This window comes from Leuresthes tenuis, unplaced genomic scaffold (assembly GCF_036924035.1).
Source record: "Leuresthes tenuis unplaced genomic scaffold, fLeuTen1.0.hap1 SCAF_11, whole genome shotgun sequence".
NCBI lineage: Eukaryota > Metazoa > Chordata > Actinopteri > Atheriniformes > Atherinopsidae > Leuresthes > Leuresthes tenuis.
The window spans coordinates 2816563-2831968 of NW_027325365.1; the positions used below are offsets into that span (position 1 = coordinate 2816563).

The 15406-nt window shown below is 48.8% G+C and overlaps 2 protein-coding genes across 2 annotated transcripts in view; both read right to left on the bottom strand.

The window, feature by feature from the left end:
- Nucleotides 1–15406, bottom strand: part of LOC140317674 (nuclear cap-binding protein subunit 1) — a 189229-nt gene that overhangs the window by 102324 nt on the left and 71499 nt on the right. The gene's annotated exons all lie outside the window — the stretch shown is intronic.
- LOC140317672 (polycomb group RING finger protein 3) overlaps nucleotides 1–15406 on the bottom strand; it is a 74205-nt gene that overhangs the window by 14190 nt on the left and 44609 nt on the right. The window contains exons 4-7 of the mRNA XM_072395149.1: nucleotides 14582–14678; nucleotides 10226–10281; nucleotides 9881–9988; nucleotides 411–499 (exon numbers count right to left, since the gene is read on the bottom strand). Of these exons, the coding sequence (XP_072251250.1) occupies nucleotides 411–499; nucleotides 9881–9988; nucleotides 10226–10281; nucleotides 14582–14678 (350 nt within the window). The remainder of the gene's footprint in view (nucleotides 1–410; nucleotides 500–9880; nucleotides 9989–10225; nucleotides 10282–14581; nucleotides 14679–15406) is intronic.

A 15406-nucleotide genomic window follows, 5' to 3' on the forward strand; every position in this document is an offset into this window, starting at 1 on the left:
AACAAATCCACTCCTCATTTTAATAATCATGTTGGAAGTTTTATAAATGTGCCCGAATATAAATGGAAGAGGAGCTAATTTCCATTGGAAATGTGTGCGGTTGGATGGCAGCGGAGCCCCAAAATAAAACAAGCCAGTGATTGTAAAACAGCCTGGAGAAGCCTGGGGGGGGGGTACTTTTCAATCCAAATTCAATTACAAGAATCAAAATATCTATGGCAGGATACAGCCATGCAGATACAGTGAAATGTTGTGTTTATGTTGCTTAAGTGTCCCTGTTATAGTCCAGCTGACTCACACACAGTCCTGTCCACGGGGGCCATTTCCTTTATTTAACTAACGAGAGGTTGTCCCCGTCTGAGGCCCGGTGGAAGGATACGAAGCTGTCCATCAGGAGAAATAGGGCTCACCTGCTCATCACTACGGTGATAGTCGTTGTCCTCCTCTGGTTTCTCCTCTCCTGCCTCCTTATTGGTCGTGTCCTCTGATTTGGTATCGCCTGTTTGGGAAAGAAAAGGGCCACAGGTCACAAAAAGTGCACGGTTCATGTGCACGACACTGGTGTGCGTTTGTTTTAGCAGCAGCCACTCAACCTTCTGTCATTGTTCACTTAGGCTGAGAGGTTTGTGCGTATCTGACCTCCTGTTGCCACTTAACGGGGAATAAAAGCACGTCCTCAGAGGTTCATTTATGAGGCAATTACACGTCTTTATATGGCGTAACGAGTGTAAAAGTAAGCGGGTGTGAAAATAAAGATAGAGTCTGAGGAAAGAGGCGTCCTTCAGAATCTAAACTTCTGTGGATAATGTTTCTGTATTTATCAGACGCTTTTATCCAAAGCGACTTACAAATGAAGATATAACAGCTATATAAAAAGCTAACAATAAGCTACATAGAAGGAACCCAGGAGTCCGACTCTGTCAGAGGGGACAGAGTAGAGATAGGGTGCAGGCATAGAAGGAAGTGCAGAAAGATAAAGTGCAGAGATAGAGGGGGGAGGGAAGTACAAGGTAAGTGCTGGGATAGGAGATGCTCTCTGAAGAGCTGGGTTTTCAGGAGCTTCTTGAAGATAGACAGGGACGCCCCTGTTCTGGTAGCGCTCGGTAGGTCATTCCACCATCGTGGGACGACACATGAACAGAGTTTGGATTGTCTTAGGCGTGGTGTAGGAGCTGCTAGACGACAATCCTGGGACCAACGGAGGGACCCAGTTGGGACAGAAGCCTTTGCAAGAGCATTCAAGTAGATGGAGCCGCTCCATTAAGCTCTTTGTAGCTAACATCAGGGACTTGAACCTGATGCTAAGGGCAGCCAGAGGAGCTCAATGAACAGAGGGGGGGCGTGTTCTTTTAGGCTGATCCAAGACCAGACGCACCGCTGCGTTCTGGACCATCTGCAGAGGTTTCACAGGCTGGAGAGCAGTTAGGAGAGCAGTTAGGAAACCAGTTAGGAAACCAGTTAGGAGTCCAGTTAGGAAACCAGTTAGGAAACCAGTTAGGAAACCAGTTAGGAAACCAGTTAGGAGTCCAGTTAGGAGACCAGTTAGGAAACCAGTTAGGAGACCAGTTAGGAAACCAGTTAGGAGACCAGTTAGGAAACCAGTTAGGAGACCAGTTAGGAGACCAGTTAGGAAACCAGTTAGGAAACCAGTTAGGAGACCAGTTAGGAGACCAGTTAGGAAACCAGTTAGGAGACCAGTTAGGAAACCAGTTAGGAAACCAGTTAGGAGACCAGTTAGGAGAGCAGTTAGGAGACCAGTTAGGAGACCAGTTAGGAGACCAGTTAGGAAACCAGTTAGGAGACCAGTTAGGAGACCAGTTAGGAAACCAGTTAGGAGACCAGTTAGGAGACCAGTTAGGAGACCAGTTAGGAAACCAGTTAGGAAACCAGTTAGGAAACCAGTTAGGAGACCAGTTAGGAGACCAGTTAGGAAACCAGTTAGGAGACCAGTTAGGAAACCAGTTAGGAGAGCAGTTAGGAGAGCAGTTAGGAGAGCAGTTAGGAGACCAGTTAGGAAACCAGTTAGGAAACCAGTTAGGAGACCAGTTAGGAGAGCAGTTAGGAAACCAGTTAGGAAACCAGTTAGGAGACCAGTTAGGAGAGCAGTTAGGAGAGCAGTTAGGAGAGCAGTTAGGAGAGCAGTTAGGAGAGCAGTTAGGAGAGCAGTTAGGAAACCAGTTAGGAGACCAGTTAGGAAACCAGTTAGGAGAGCAGTTAGGAGAGCAGTTAGGAGAGCAGTTAGGAGACCAGTTAGGAGACCAGTTAGGAGACCAGTTAGGAAACCAGTTAGGAAACCAGTTAGGAGACCAGTTAGGAGAGCAGTTAGGAGAGCAGTTAGGAAACCAGTTAGGAAACCAGTTAGGAGACCAGTTAGGAGAGCAGTTAGGAGAGCAGTTAGGAGAGCAGTTAGGAAACCAGTTAGGAGACCAGTTAGGAGAGCAGTTAGGAGACCAGTTAGGAGAGCAGTTAGGAGAGCAGTTAGGAGACCAGTTAGGAGAGCAGTTAGGAGAGCAGTTAGGAAACCAGTTAGGAAACCAGTTAGGAGACCAGTTAGGAGAGCAGTTAGGAGACCAGTTAGGAGAGCAGTTAGGAGAGCAGTTAGGAAACCAGTTAGGAGACCAGTTAGGAGAGCAGTTAGGAGACCAGTTAGGAGACCAGTTAGGAGAGCAGTTAGGAGACCAGTTAGGAGAGCAGTTAGGAGAGCAGTTAGGAGACCAGTTAGGAGACCAGTTAGGAGACCAGTTAGGAGACCAGTTAGGAAACCAGTTAGGAAACCAGTTAGGAGACCAGTTAGGAGACCAGTTAGGAGACCAGTTAGGAAACCAGTTAGGAAACCAGTTAGGAGACCAGTTAGGAGACCAGTTAGGAGACCAGTTAGGAGAGCGCTGCAGGAGTCCAGGTGGGAGATGACCATGGCCTGCAGCAGGAGCTGGGGGGCATGTTGGGTCAGGTATGGTCTGATCTTTCTCATGTTTAGTAATGCAAAGCGGCTGAACGAGTAACCGAGGTAACGTGATGTTTGAAGGTTAGTTGGTCACCAATCATGACGCCCAAGTATTGTGTTCCGAGAGCTACAAGAAAGGTAAGACACGAGAATAATAAGGCCCAGCGAAGCTTTCGGTCTGAGGCCGAACACCTGGCTGCTCAACATGGCTCTTTCTGCACCTCAGTGGTTCCAGTGCTGGTTCAGATCAGAGCCAAACCTAGAAACCTGCGTCCTTTATCATCACCGGCTGGCATTTAAAGATCCTGCCTTTAACAGTGTGGAAATCCAATCTGCAGCAGCTTTTTTTTAGGTGGAAATGAACGCTGAACGCGGCACAAAGCATCCCAAACACAGACTGCAGTCTACAGCAGGGATCTTTAAATATTCAGATGCCGGTTTGCACAGAAAATGAGACCAACAGCGAGGCTAAAACAGTGTGGGAAGAGAGAAACCTCAATGTTTCTGTAGGTGACGCAGCTCTGAACCGGCTCCTCTGGAAGAGTTTATCTCACAAACTTAAAGCCAGTTCAGTAAATGGCAAAAATATATTGAAACGGTAAAAATTCGTTTGTTTCTGCATCGATGGAATATGGTTCTGCTGCTGTGGCTTTGTTCGGATGCATCTTGCTGCTTTCATTCTTTTGGTGATGAGCACTCTAACCTGAGGCATGTTTGCAGCTGTGGGTGTTACTCTGTGCACGTTTCTGCCTTCCTGAGACTTGAGGCCTTATAACCAAACAGCATATCCATCTTTCTTTGAGGATCCATCCCACCTGCTAAATGTTGCTTGTTGTATCCCAAAAAGCCGAAAGGTTGCTGGAGCTCTAACTCCTCTCACTTTTTGTCCTTTCCTCAGAGAATTTGTGCCCGTCGAGGACAGCTTTTAATCTATTATTCATCTCGGCTCCTCCTGCAGCTCAGCCTAAGCAGCCTCGGTGCTTCGTGAACAGAAACTCAGAGCAAGACATCTCCCCACTGATCAGATTCCAGTGAAACAACATCAGGACAGCTGTGGTTACAGTAAACATTTATTTATGGCTTTTCTCGTTGGCTGCGATGCTCCGGCTTTGAAATATTGAATTTTTTTGATATGAAACCTGGTTATCAAAGTCCAAATTGTGTTGCTGTGACAAAATTGCTGCACAGTTGGATATTGCTTTTCTGTAACCTTTAAAAACAAAGACAATCAGCCTGTTCTTTGTGGATTTGCTGCAGGTAATAACAGAGTTTGTGTGTCTGTGCATGCGAACAGCCGCCTCCTGCTCAGGCTGCACATGAGACCGCCTTCACCCCCTCGTGTCCGACCGGGCCAACCGGCACCAATTCCTCAGAGCATCACGAGCTTCCTCTGTGGCAATTGTCTCCAGCAACGACCTCGCTTATTGCTTCTCAGGGGGGCCGCGCTCTTACGGTTTCACCTTCAAACAACCCCAAGTGGTTCGTGTTTGAGCTGACAGCGTCAGTGATAACGAGGACTGGAGATTTTTCTTTTTCTCTGCTCTCATATGGTTAGAAAATGATCTTCTGTCTGTTTGCTGATTTATGGGATCGTGCCGTAACATTAAAATCCCAAAGGCGTGCACAACATTTTCAGGCTACTGTACATCAGGAATGAGATGGAGTAAACTCTGTGTGTCAGCGGGGGAGTTTGTATTGTCATGAAAGATAAAAGTGTGCTCTGCAGACTCATGTCTATCAATCTTCTTGCCTTAAGTGCTCAGAAAAGAAGGTAATTTAGAAAAATGAGTCTGTTCTGCTCCATTGGAGGCAGAGCTTCTGTTGATAAGTCAGTAAACTGAATAGAGTCAAGACTCATCTCAAGTTTTATCTCTTTAAAGTGTGTTTTCTGTTGGTAAACCTTCACTTGTCCGTCAAAGTTGTGAATCCAAAGTCAAATCTGAATCAAATAGAAAGAAAACGTGATTTTCTTAGAAATCTCCTCCTAATATCCTGCATTCACGGCTCTGCAGTGCGACCAGTGTCTGCTTTATCCTCTGCTCCCTGCAGAGCTGTGGGGGGGGGTGGAAGGCCCTCCCAAAGCATGCATGAGCCTAAGAGTGAGTGTGAGCGTGCACGGTTGTGTGGCACCCATGCAGGGTGTACCCCACCTCTCACCCAATGGCAGCTGCCGCCTCATTTACTGGTCAAATGTTCGTTTAGTCGACATTTGGATGTTAATTCTCCATTAATGCTTGACCCTTTCGTGAGTCTGTATAATTTAGCTGTGATTTGGTTTTTTTTACTGAGGGTTTCTCGGATGGAAAGGTGCAAAAAGCACGTTTAAAACTCGTTTTTAAGTGGGATATTACGCAGTTTACTGTTATAAAAGTCTCACGGTGCCTTGAAATGAGATTTCTGCACTCATTTAAGCCCAGTGCAAGCCATGGACCTAAAACTCAACTTCATGTTTGATGTCTTTAGACTATATGATGAGAATACACTCTAAACCCTTGGCTACATCTTGCTGCTCCACAGTTTTATCTGCTTTGCGTCCCACTTGACGAGGCCACATCAGCCGCAGGGCATGTCAGACAAACAAGCTTCTGCTGACACTACTTCCCTTTGAAAGCATTTTGTTTTGCACATACTGCCTCGCTCCATTCCTTTTGGGTGAGTTTTGGTTTTGTTGCACATGGATTTAACAGCACATTAATCTGCCAGAGGGAAAACGGAGACGACGATGATGAGCCTCTCAAGGAACGCTGATGTTACGGCAACATTTCAGGGCGTTTTTTGTCAAGTAAAGAAGCCTTGAGGTTTCCTTTTCTGCAGTATCTTAACAAGTGGGTCGAATGAATGTAAAGTTCCTGCAATTCTTTGGAAAATGGAGCCGTGAAACAGAAGAATTTTCTGTTTCTGCAGCAGTCACCAACAGCCTTAAAGGGGTTTCTCTCATGTGAAACACAGGATTACTGCTGCGCCTCGTGAATCAGAACGATGGCTGGGAATCATCTCAATGATATCAATTCAAACTCTTCTCTTAGCCTCGGATTCCTTTGGAAAACAGAAACATCTTCATTCTGGTTTGATTAGATCAGATAGCCAGGTCCTCACAGAAAGCTGGGATTTATTAGGCCTTAACGGGCCATCTGTCCAGGCTGCAGAGCCTGTTACTAAGAGCTGTCTTTAGGCACGATGAGAGGAATTTAAACTCTATTCTGTGGCGTTTTCTTGGTATTCCCAACTATTCTGCTCCTTTCTGTTGAGTGCACCATCAGTACTGTGGAACATTTTCATGCTGAAGGTGAACACAGGTAATAATATCACATCCCGAGTGCTGGACACAACTTTCCCTTCGAGCCTTTACAGCATCACACAGAAGAATCCGTCTCTACTTCCTGTAAATGTCAGAAACCAAAACATGGAGACCATCTGCAGAACCATTTTTCCACCTTTCACTTGGTTTGTCACTCAGCCATCTGCGGTGTGCCTGTGCATCATCATCATCATCATCATCGACACAGAAAACAGGCCAGAGTTGTTCCTGGAGTCTCGCTTTAAAGGGGAACTCCGGTATTTTTAAACCTGGACCTTATTTCTGGCATGAAATACGTTCATCTTCTCACCGAGAACAGTTTGGTGAAGGTCTGCAGCCTCTAAATAAGGCATTATGTGTCAGAAACCAACCGGTTTTCAGCTTTGAGCAGCACATTAATCATCTCAGTTTCTCACAAACACACAACAATGAGCTCAGAGTGAAAACTACGTCTGATTATAGTTGTTTTTTCTGATAAAAGGCTGAGACTGGTTTCATTTCAACACACTGAATGATGGTGTAATGCAGTCCAGCAGCTCTTTTGTTTCCATTTCTGTTGGCGTCGCCACATTAAAACGTGTTTGTGTTTGCACGCTTCAGATAAAACTGACTCAAAGCAACGAGGCCCCAGAGCCGGAGAAGACTTCCACTTCCATCTGAGCCTTAATTACCAAAATCAGAGCGAGCGATTAGGCCTGCCGGCGTGACAGCCCTCTGGACACATGCACACCAGCCCTCTGCAGCGAGCTGGTTTGGAGAAGCTGCTGTGCACAATAACCAGGCCTGAGGCTCATTCTGATTGGCTGAGCTGGTTTAATGGATTTTTGCTGGTCCTCTTGGTTGTTTCTAATGTCACTCGTTAAAGTCTCGTTCTTTTTATCGTGCGACGAGAAGCACGTGACATTCAAACTGCTGAGGTGAAGGGCTCAAACAGTTCAGCCTGCTTTAATCCTGAACTCTGCCGAGCTGTGAGCGTACACGGGCTGTGGCCCCCCAGCAGGGCCCCGTGGCCCCCTAGCAGAGCCTGTGGCCCCCCAGCAGGGGCCTGTGGCCCCCTAGCAGGGCCTGTGGCCCCCCGGCAGGGGCCCGTGGCCTCCCTGCAAGGGCCCGTGGCCCCCCGGCAAGGGCCCGTGGCCCCCTAGCAGAGCCTGTGGCCCCCCAGCAGGGGCCTGTGGCCCCCTAGCAGAGCCTGTGGCCCCCCAGCAGGGGCCTGTGGCCCCCTTGAAGGGCCTGTGGCCCCCCGGCAAGGGCCCGTGGCCCCCTAGCAGAGCCTGTGGCCCCCCAGCAGGGGCCTGTGGCCCCCTAGCAGGGCCTGTGGCCCCCCGGCAAGGGCCCGTGGCCCCCTAGCAGAGCCTGTGGCCCCCCAGCAGGGGCCTGTGGCCCCCTAGCAGGGCCTGTGGCCCCCCGGCAGGACCTGTGGCCTCCCGGAAGGGCCTGTGGCCTCTCGGAAGGGCCCCATGGCCCCCCGGCAAGGGCCTGTGGCCCCCCAGCAGGGCCTGTGGCACCCCGGCAAGGGCCCGTGGCCCCCTAGCAGAGCCTGTGGCCCCCTAGCAGGGCTTGTGGCCCCCTAACAGGGGCCCCCTAGCAGGGCCTGTGGCCTCCCGGCAGGGGCCTGTGGCCCCCCGGCAGGGGCCCGTGGCCTCCCTGCAGGGCCTGTGGCCCCCCAGCAGGGCCTGTGGCCCCCCGGCAAGGGCCCGTGGCCCCCTAGCAGAGCCTGTGGCCCCCAGGCAGGGGCCCCCTAGCAGGGCCTGTGGCCTCCCGGCAGGGGCCCGTGGCCCCCTAGCAGGGCTTGTGGCCCCCTAACAGGGGCCTGTGGCCCCCCTAGCAGGGCTTGTGGCCTCCCAGCAGGGGCCTGTGGCCCCTCGGCAGGGCCTGTGGCCCCCTAGCAGGGCTTGTGGCCTCCCAGCAGGGGCCTGTGGCCCCTCGGCAGGGCCTGTGGCCTCCCTGCAGGGCCTGTGGCCTCCCTGCAGGGCCTGTGGCCCCCTAGCAGGGCTTGTGGCCCCCTAACAGGGGCCTGTGGCCCCCCTAGCAGGGCTTGTGGCCTCCCAGCAGGGGCCTGTGGCCCCTCGGCAGGGCCTGTGGCCCCCTAGCAGGGCTTGTGGCCTCCCAGCAGGGGCCTGTGGCCCCTCGGCAGGGCCTGTGGCCTCCCAGCAGGGGCCTGTGGCCCCTCGGCAGGGCCTGTGGCCTCCCTGCAGGGCCTGTGGCCTCCCTGCAGGGCCTGTGGCCCCCTAGCAGGGCTTGTGGCCCCCCGGCAGGGACAAAGACTGAACCGATGAGCTGAATTCTTCTGTGAATGTTTGCTCTAAACTTTCCAAGCATCTAACTGCTGTTGTTTCCGAGTGCTTCTCAGCATAAGCTGCTTACTATTAGGCTCAAAGCAAATATCGCTTCCAAATTATTGTCATTATTACTTCCATTAGCTTGTGAAAAGGGTCTGTCCTGCAGTCTATTGATCTGTTTTGTACAAAAGCTTGAGATGATTGGGTGGATTTAAAGAAGTAATTACTGAACTGACGAACTGAGAATCAGAACCTCCAAATCCAGCAGGAAACACCCCAGCTGGCCCTCACACCCCAGCTGGCCCTCACACCCCAGCTGGCCCTCACCCTCATCAATGCAGCGGCTAATCGAGGTAGAAACGTTTGGTCTGAGCAGCTTTTACTTTCTGATGCTGCTGGAATCAAAGCCGGTAAAAGCACGGTCACCGCCTACATGTTGCTGTGAGACTTCGTGTGCAGGAGACTCCCACCGACTACTTTATTTTAAACTAGCAAGACGAAGAACCTAAATAGACTCATTTATTTAGCAAGTTTCTGTGCGAATACAGAACCCGGAAAGGTGCAACTGTGTCTCAGCTCGGAGCATCGGTGCAGCAACAGGTGGAGGTAACGCCTGCAGCGAGGGCCGCCAGCTCTCAGGTGATGATGGCGAGACTTTCGCTGCTAACACTGTGCACACCTCCATGTTTCTCACACAGCGAAGAAGAAGAAAAAGGTTCAATTCTCCACTCAGGTTCACGCAGACGGCAGCCGTCCGATGCTAACCCCGCTAACCCATGCTAACCCATGCTAACCCCGCTAACCCATGCTAACCCCGCTAACCCATGCTCCTTATTCCCAGCTGGAAGCCATGAGACATTAACTGAACTATGAGCTATAAAAGGGATCTAAAGGAAATGCCTACTGATGATTGGTCCCTGATAACTGATGTGTTCAGACGGTGAAAAAGGACAGCTGCAGGGCCGTCGTATCGTCCTCTTTCTGGTCTCATCCTTTGTGTGTGACACTGTGACTTTATGATATCACCTGAACAGTCTGTGGTGGGTTTAGAGAAAAGCTGCCATTCGTCTGAGTGTCTGTGAGTCAGAAAAGCCTCAGTCAGTGTGTTTTCATCAGGCTGCAGCTGAACCCTTCGGTTCTTTGGAGGACTTTTAACACACATCACCTAACGAAGCTAAACAACACTCTGACATGCTGTGGCTCCCATCAAGTGAAGCTGATCATAGGTCAGCGGCTGGATCGATGCACCGAACACATTAAAGTTTCTAACCAACAGGAAGAGCTCGGCCGTGACGGTGAGGAAGCAGTTTCATCAGGACCCTGTCTGGGTTTATAAAAACAGCAGCGGGAGGACCGTACCATTGCGCTGGTCTAGATGAGTCTTCATGTTGCACAGCTCTCCTTTAATGTCGCCGGGCACCTCCATGCCCAACTTCTGATAGAACTCCCTCTGCTTCTTTATCTCCGCTGCACAAGAGGAAAAAACACAAAGAAATGTTTGGTTTTTCTCAAGATCACTGCCGGCACCAGACTTTAACGGTTCCCTAAAGTGAGTGTGTCACATCTGTGCTCCATAAGGCTTCTGAATCCACCCGGCAGCAAGAAAATGTGACCAAAATGTCCCCACTGTTGAGCCCCATATGCAGGTAGTGATGGAGGACATCAGTGAAGCTTTAATCTCTGATGACACACGAGGACACTCACCCTCTTGAAGCCCCGGTACGAGCTTGTAGACGATGTCTTGCATTGTTCTGTCATGGCTGAAAAGAACAAAAAAAGTGATTAGTTTTAGTTATCTTTTCATTCCATCCAACAGAGAGGGAAATGAACATCTAAACATGTTTGGTTTCCAACTTTCAGCTGCAGAATAATGTTTTTATCCTCTAATCTTTGAGTTTTTTTACTGAGAGATTTCCCTTATTCACCCTTAAAGTGCAGCACTATCAAAAGAGACAATAAGTCTTAGGATGAACAAGTGGGAACCTGTTGATTTATGCAACACGTCGAGCCAACAAAGGACACATCTTCCCTCCCTTGCTTGATAAAAAGCTGCAAATCTCAGGACGGCATTTACGGGAAAATGTCAAATGTGTTGTGACAAAAAAAAATAAAAAATCCAATTGACACTCTGAGAGGCTGGTGAGCAGCATATGCTCTTGTCAGTCAGAGTGTTAAGTAGCCTTTCCCTGTGCTGGTGACAGGGCGGCTCAGTGGGGGAAGCTCAGGTCTGCCATCACCACAACGGTGCATTTTGACACCCAGCCTTGACAGTCAGCTAACGGACACAACGTGTTGAGTTAGCTGCGGTGTTATGGAGGAAAAGAACCCAGCAAGCTGTGTACTGAGGAGCTGCTGTATCAGGGGCCAAAATCAGCAGAGATGCTCCCTCAATGGCAAGAAAACAGTGGCCCCTGCTGGACTGAGCTGGTACTACATCCTCAGTGCAACAGCGTCTTATTCTACCTTCAAGTCCAATCATTTGGACTCCAACCTCGCAAAAAACATGCAAAAAATACAAGTAAATTTAAATTAATGCGTTAAAGATGGGACAAAATATAACTTTCTGTCATCTTTCACATATGAAAGGCAAAATATACATATATATATGTATATAAATACAGGTGATATGTACAGGCCGAATCAATTCAATCCAGAATAAAATGACATCATGATCACTGAGAGGAGAAGCGGAAAACATCGATAATCCTGTTTGAATAGCACCCAGCAGTGGGTGGAATATATCAAGTGTTCATTCTGCCCTTAAAGATGATGTGTTTAAAGCAGGAAAGATGTGGGGAAGAAAAGATTTGGGTCAGAATGTGAGGATCGCACAGCTGGGTCATCTCCACAGCTGCAGGGATGTTTCCGGTGGTCTGGCAGAAGTTTGTCAGATCGGTGGACATGAGGCTTTGAAGCCTCGTGGACTGTTTTTGCTCATTATCTCGACCTTGGGTACGGCAGCATGAGCCAAAACTGAGCCAGCAGGTTCTTCTCTTCTGTATGACCCATCAAAACCAGAGAAGGTCCGGTTTTTGTACTATTAAAAAGTTGAAACTGGGTAGTATGTGTGTGCATAAAGTGCTTCCTGTATGGCTTCTGGATGAGCTGAGAGACACCGTGAAGCTGAATAGTTCCTCTGTAATATTGTATCTCCTTTGCTTCTGGTACTACAGTGAAGAACTTCTAAGTTTTTACCAGAATCTGTCCCTTGACCCACATATAAAACAGATTTCTAGGACTGCCTTCATTTGCCTTTGTAATACTGTCAAAATTAGGAACATCCTGCCTCAGAGTGATGCAGAAAAGCCAGAGTTCTGCTGAAAAGAGATCATATTTATTCGGTTTTAGCTTCTCTTCATTGGCTCTCAGAATTTAAGGTTCTTCTCCTCACATATAAAGCTCTTAATGATCTTAAAGATCTCACAGTTGGATATTTCCCCAACAGAGCACTTTGCGCTCAGGCTGCAGGTTTCTTTGTGGTTCCCAGAGTTTCTAAAATCAGAATGGGAGGCAGAGCCTTCAGTTATCAGGCCCCTAAAAGCAGAATGGGAGGCAGAGCCTTCAGTTATCAGGCCCCTAAAAGCAGAATGGGAGGCAGAGCCTTCAGTTATCAGGCCCCTAAAAGCAGAATGGGAGGCAGAGCCTTCAGTTATCAGGCCCCTAAAAGCAGAATGGGAGGCAGAGCCTTCAGTTATCAGGCCCCTAAAAGCAGAATGAGAGGCAGAGCCTTCAGTTATCAGGCCCCTAAAAGCAGAATGGGAGGCAGAGCCTTCAGTTATCAGGCCCTATCAGGCCTGAATGGCTCCTAATCAGGTCACTGCAGAGCTTGATGATGAGCTGATCATTTGAATCAGGTGTGGTGAAGGAGGGAAACATTGAAAACGTGCTGGGCAGTGGGTCATGAGGACCGGAATTGAGAAACACTGCTTTAAGGTTAAGGTTCAGGCAGATGGCCACCCCTGCCTGGTTCTGGTTCTGCTGGAGATTTCTTCCAGTTTAAAGGGAGTTTTTCTTTCCAATGTTGCCTCATGCGATGAGGTCCGTTGGTTTCCTTCGCTCTGCAACGTTTCTGTTTTTTTAAATTCGTTAGTTTTCTCAGCAGTGACACCTACTGTTCAGGTTAAGAACTGCAGTGACTGATAAACTCTATTCAAATCTTGGCATCACATCAGTTCGGGTGCTCGTGCCGACCCAAATTCAGCGCCAAGGCACCGAAAGTGAACATGAGAGCTGGGTCACGGTGTGATGGAAGGCGTTGGCTTGGTGGAAGCCTGTGTCCGTGTGTGATGCCTATGCAGTACGGGGTGAAGGCAAGCTGTAGGGGGAGTGATGCTCTGGGAAATACCAACTGATGGAGCTACTGGCAGCTTGGTGCCCGACACCAAAGAAAAGCTTTAGAGATTCAGCATCCACGTCAGGGCGGTTCGTGATGTCAGAGCTGATGGCTGCCTGAGTGGAAAAAGGAAGCTTTTGGGTGTTGGGAGCGGAAAACTGTTTGTTACTGATCTACTTCACACACAGTAAACAGCTGATTTCCTCCTCTGAGCTCCAAAATGCTGTTTGTCTGAGCAAAACATTTAAAATGCTTTAAAACAAGCCGAGTGTGATGTCAAGCTCAGTCTCCAGCATCAACTTTGATCAATCTTTGATGAGCAGATGGGATTTGTCTGTCATCTGCTGGACATTTTGCCTTCGAATCACTGTTGATGGTCCCATCAACTCCAATTTCCTGCAAACACTGAGACAGCTGTGCAAAGAGCTAATGTGTTTGAAATGGAGCATTTCCTGCAGACGTCTCAGTTTACACAGTAATGACTAAACTGCAGGAACACGAAAGTTTGAGTGTCAAATTAATCAGACATTAATGCACGAGTGCTTAGAGGAGAATCAACAACACGATCCCTCACAGAGGAGAATTTAAGCAGCCAGACTGGGTGTCCAATAGCAGTAAGACTGTCAAACTACTCCTGTGAAAAACACAGAAGCTTACAGGCAAACGCAGCCAATCAAACGTCACCGGAGGCGACTGAAGGACCACAACCACACAAGCCCGATGGCAGCGAGCAGAGTCACGGTCCAGGGTGACCCTGAGGCGCTAAACATGGAAACAACCTCAGAACACAGAGAACACAGCCATGTTTCACAGATCCTCACCGAAACTGAACACACCAAGAAAGAAATAGAAATACATTATTCATGTTCCAGTGGCTACTTTCAGTTAAAAGCCTTTAAATGAGTTTTCACAAGGCTCATAGTAAACAAGTAGCTGTGAGTTCTGCTCATTTAAAGGAAGTAAAAGGATGATTGTTTGTTCCAGATTAAGGTTTAATATGAACGCAGACACATCCAGAGCCAGAGGAACCGGGGCGGACTGGAAACCAGCATCGAGAGCCGGCTCCATAATGCAGCTGAAAGTCCTGAGCAGCTGATCCCTGCCGACTCAGTCCCATCAGAGGCTGAGGATGATGCAGCAGGTGCTCGGCCGGGCCTCTGTCTGTCAAACTGAAGCCTGCTCTGGTGAGGACCCCCTCCACATGTGGAGATTATCGTGCACGTGTGCAGCTGCTTTGTGTCGATTAAAACCTGATAAACGTTCACACGAGTCCCTGCCGTTCGGGTCGCATCGATTTCAGAAGTAAAAACACAAAAATCGGGGTGTCAAAGCTGTAATAAAGGAAATAAAAAGCCGATATTTCCGCGCAGGTGCAGGTTTTATTGTCCTCGTGCAGCGCAGACACGGAGCTGCTTGTCATTCCAACCACAGCCTGCGGATAAAACCAATCAGTGGAACCACATCAGGGTTTGATTAACATGCAAATCTGCACTCACTCGGCTCTCCATGAAGCTTTAATGCCAGCTCCACTGTAAAGTAACACCACCGCACCTGACTGGCTGCATTGTTTACACAAGTGGCATCTTTCAGGAAAACACAGACCGCCTCCGCGGCTCGGGTGGTTTCCTGCGGGAGAACGGCTCTTTGGCCCGTTGGAATTTATCGCTCAGTGGCGGCCGTGCTGCTGATTGCGGCCGTGCGCTGCTCTGCGGCGGCCCCTCACTCACCCGATGTACTGCAGTGGATGGCTCTGATGAATAACAATCCTACACGTGGGGCACGTGTTGTTCTCCTCCAGATACTTCACAAGGCAGCTTCTGCAGACTGCAGACACACAGCAAACACAAAGGGTTACTTTTCAGCATGCAAGGCGTTTTTAATTCAATTAAAATGTACTTTTGTTGCAAAGGGAAATTATGCAAAGCACTCATACAATGACCTGACAAAATGAAGCATTGAAGTGAGTGTATTCTCACGTCTGCAGGACATGATAATCCTGAGTGTCTGAGTCAGTGTTTCTTCCCATTTCAAGCGTTTCGAGACATATCAGCGTAGCAAGAAGAGGAGCAAAAAAATCCTGAAAATACATCTATGGTTGTCTATAGAAACTCCTTTTGTTCCGTTCTCTGTCAGATGATCCCACACTGCTTCAATAATGTTGAGGTCCGGGCTCTGGGGAGGATTCATCCCTCCATAAGACCTGTTGCCACTGATTTTCAGTCCACTTCTTGTGTCATTTGGCACAGCTCAGCCTTTTCTCCCTGTTTCCCTTCCTTAAGAATGGCTTCTTGACAGCCACCCTTCCATGGAGACCATTTCTGATGAGGCTTGGGCCAACAGTAGATGGATCAGCTGAAGGTCCAGATGCATCTCTCAGGTCCTGTCAGGTCACAGCTGGATTTTTTCCTCTTTCTTAAGGACATCACTTTCAGATCCTGTTCATCTGCTGGAGATAGTTTTTTAGGCCTGACACTTCTTCTTTTGTCCTCCACTTGTCCAGTTTCCTCAAATGTTTTAAGGACACACTGCACACCATGCTGAGATATGCCAAG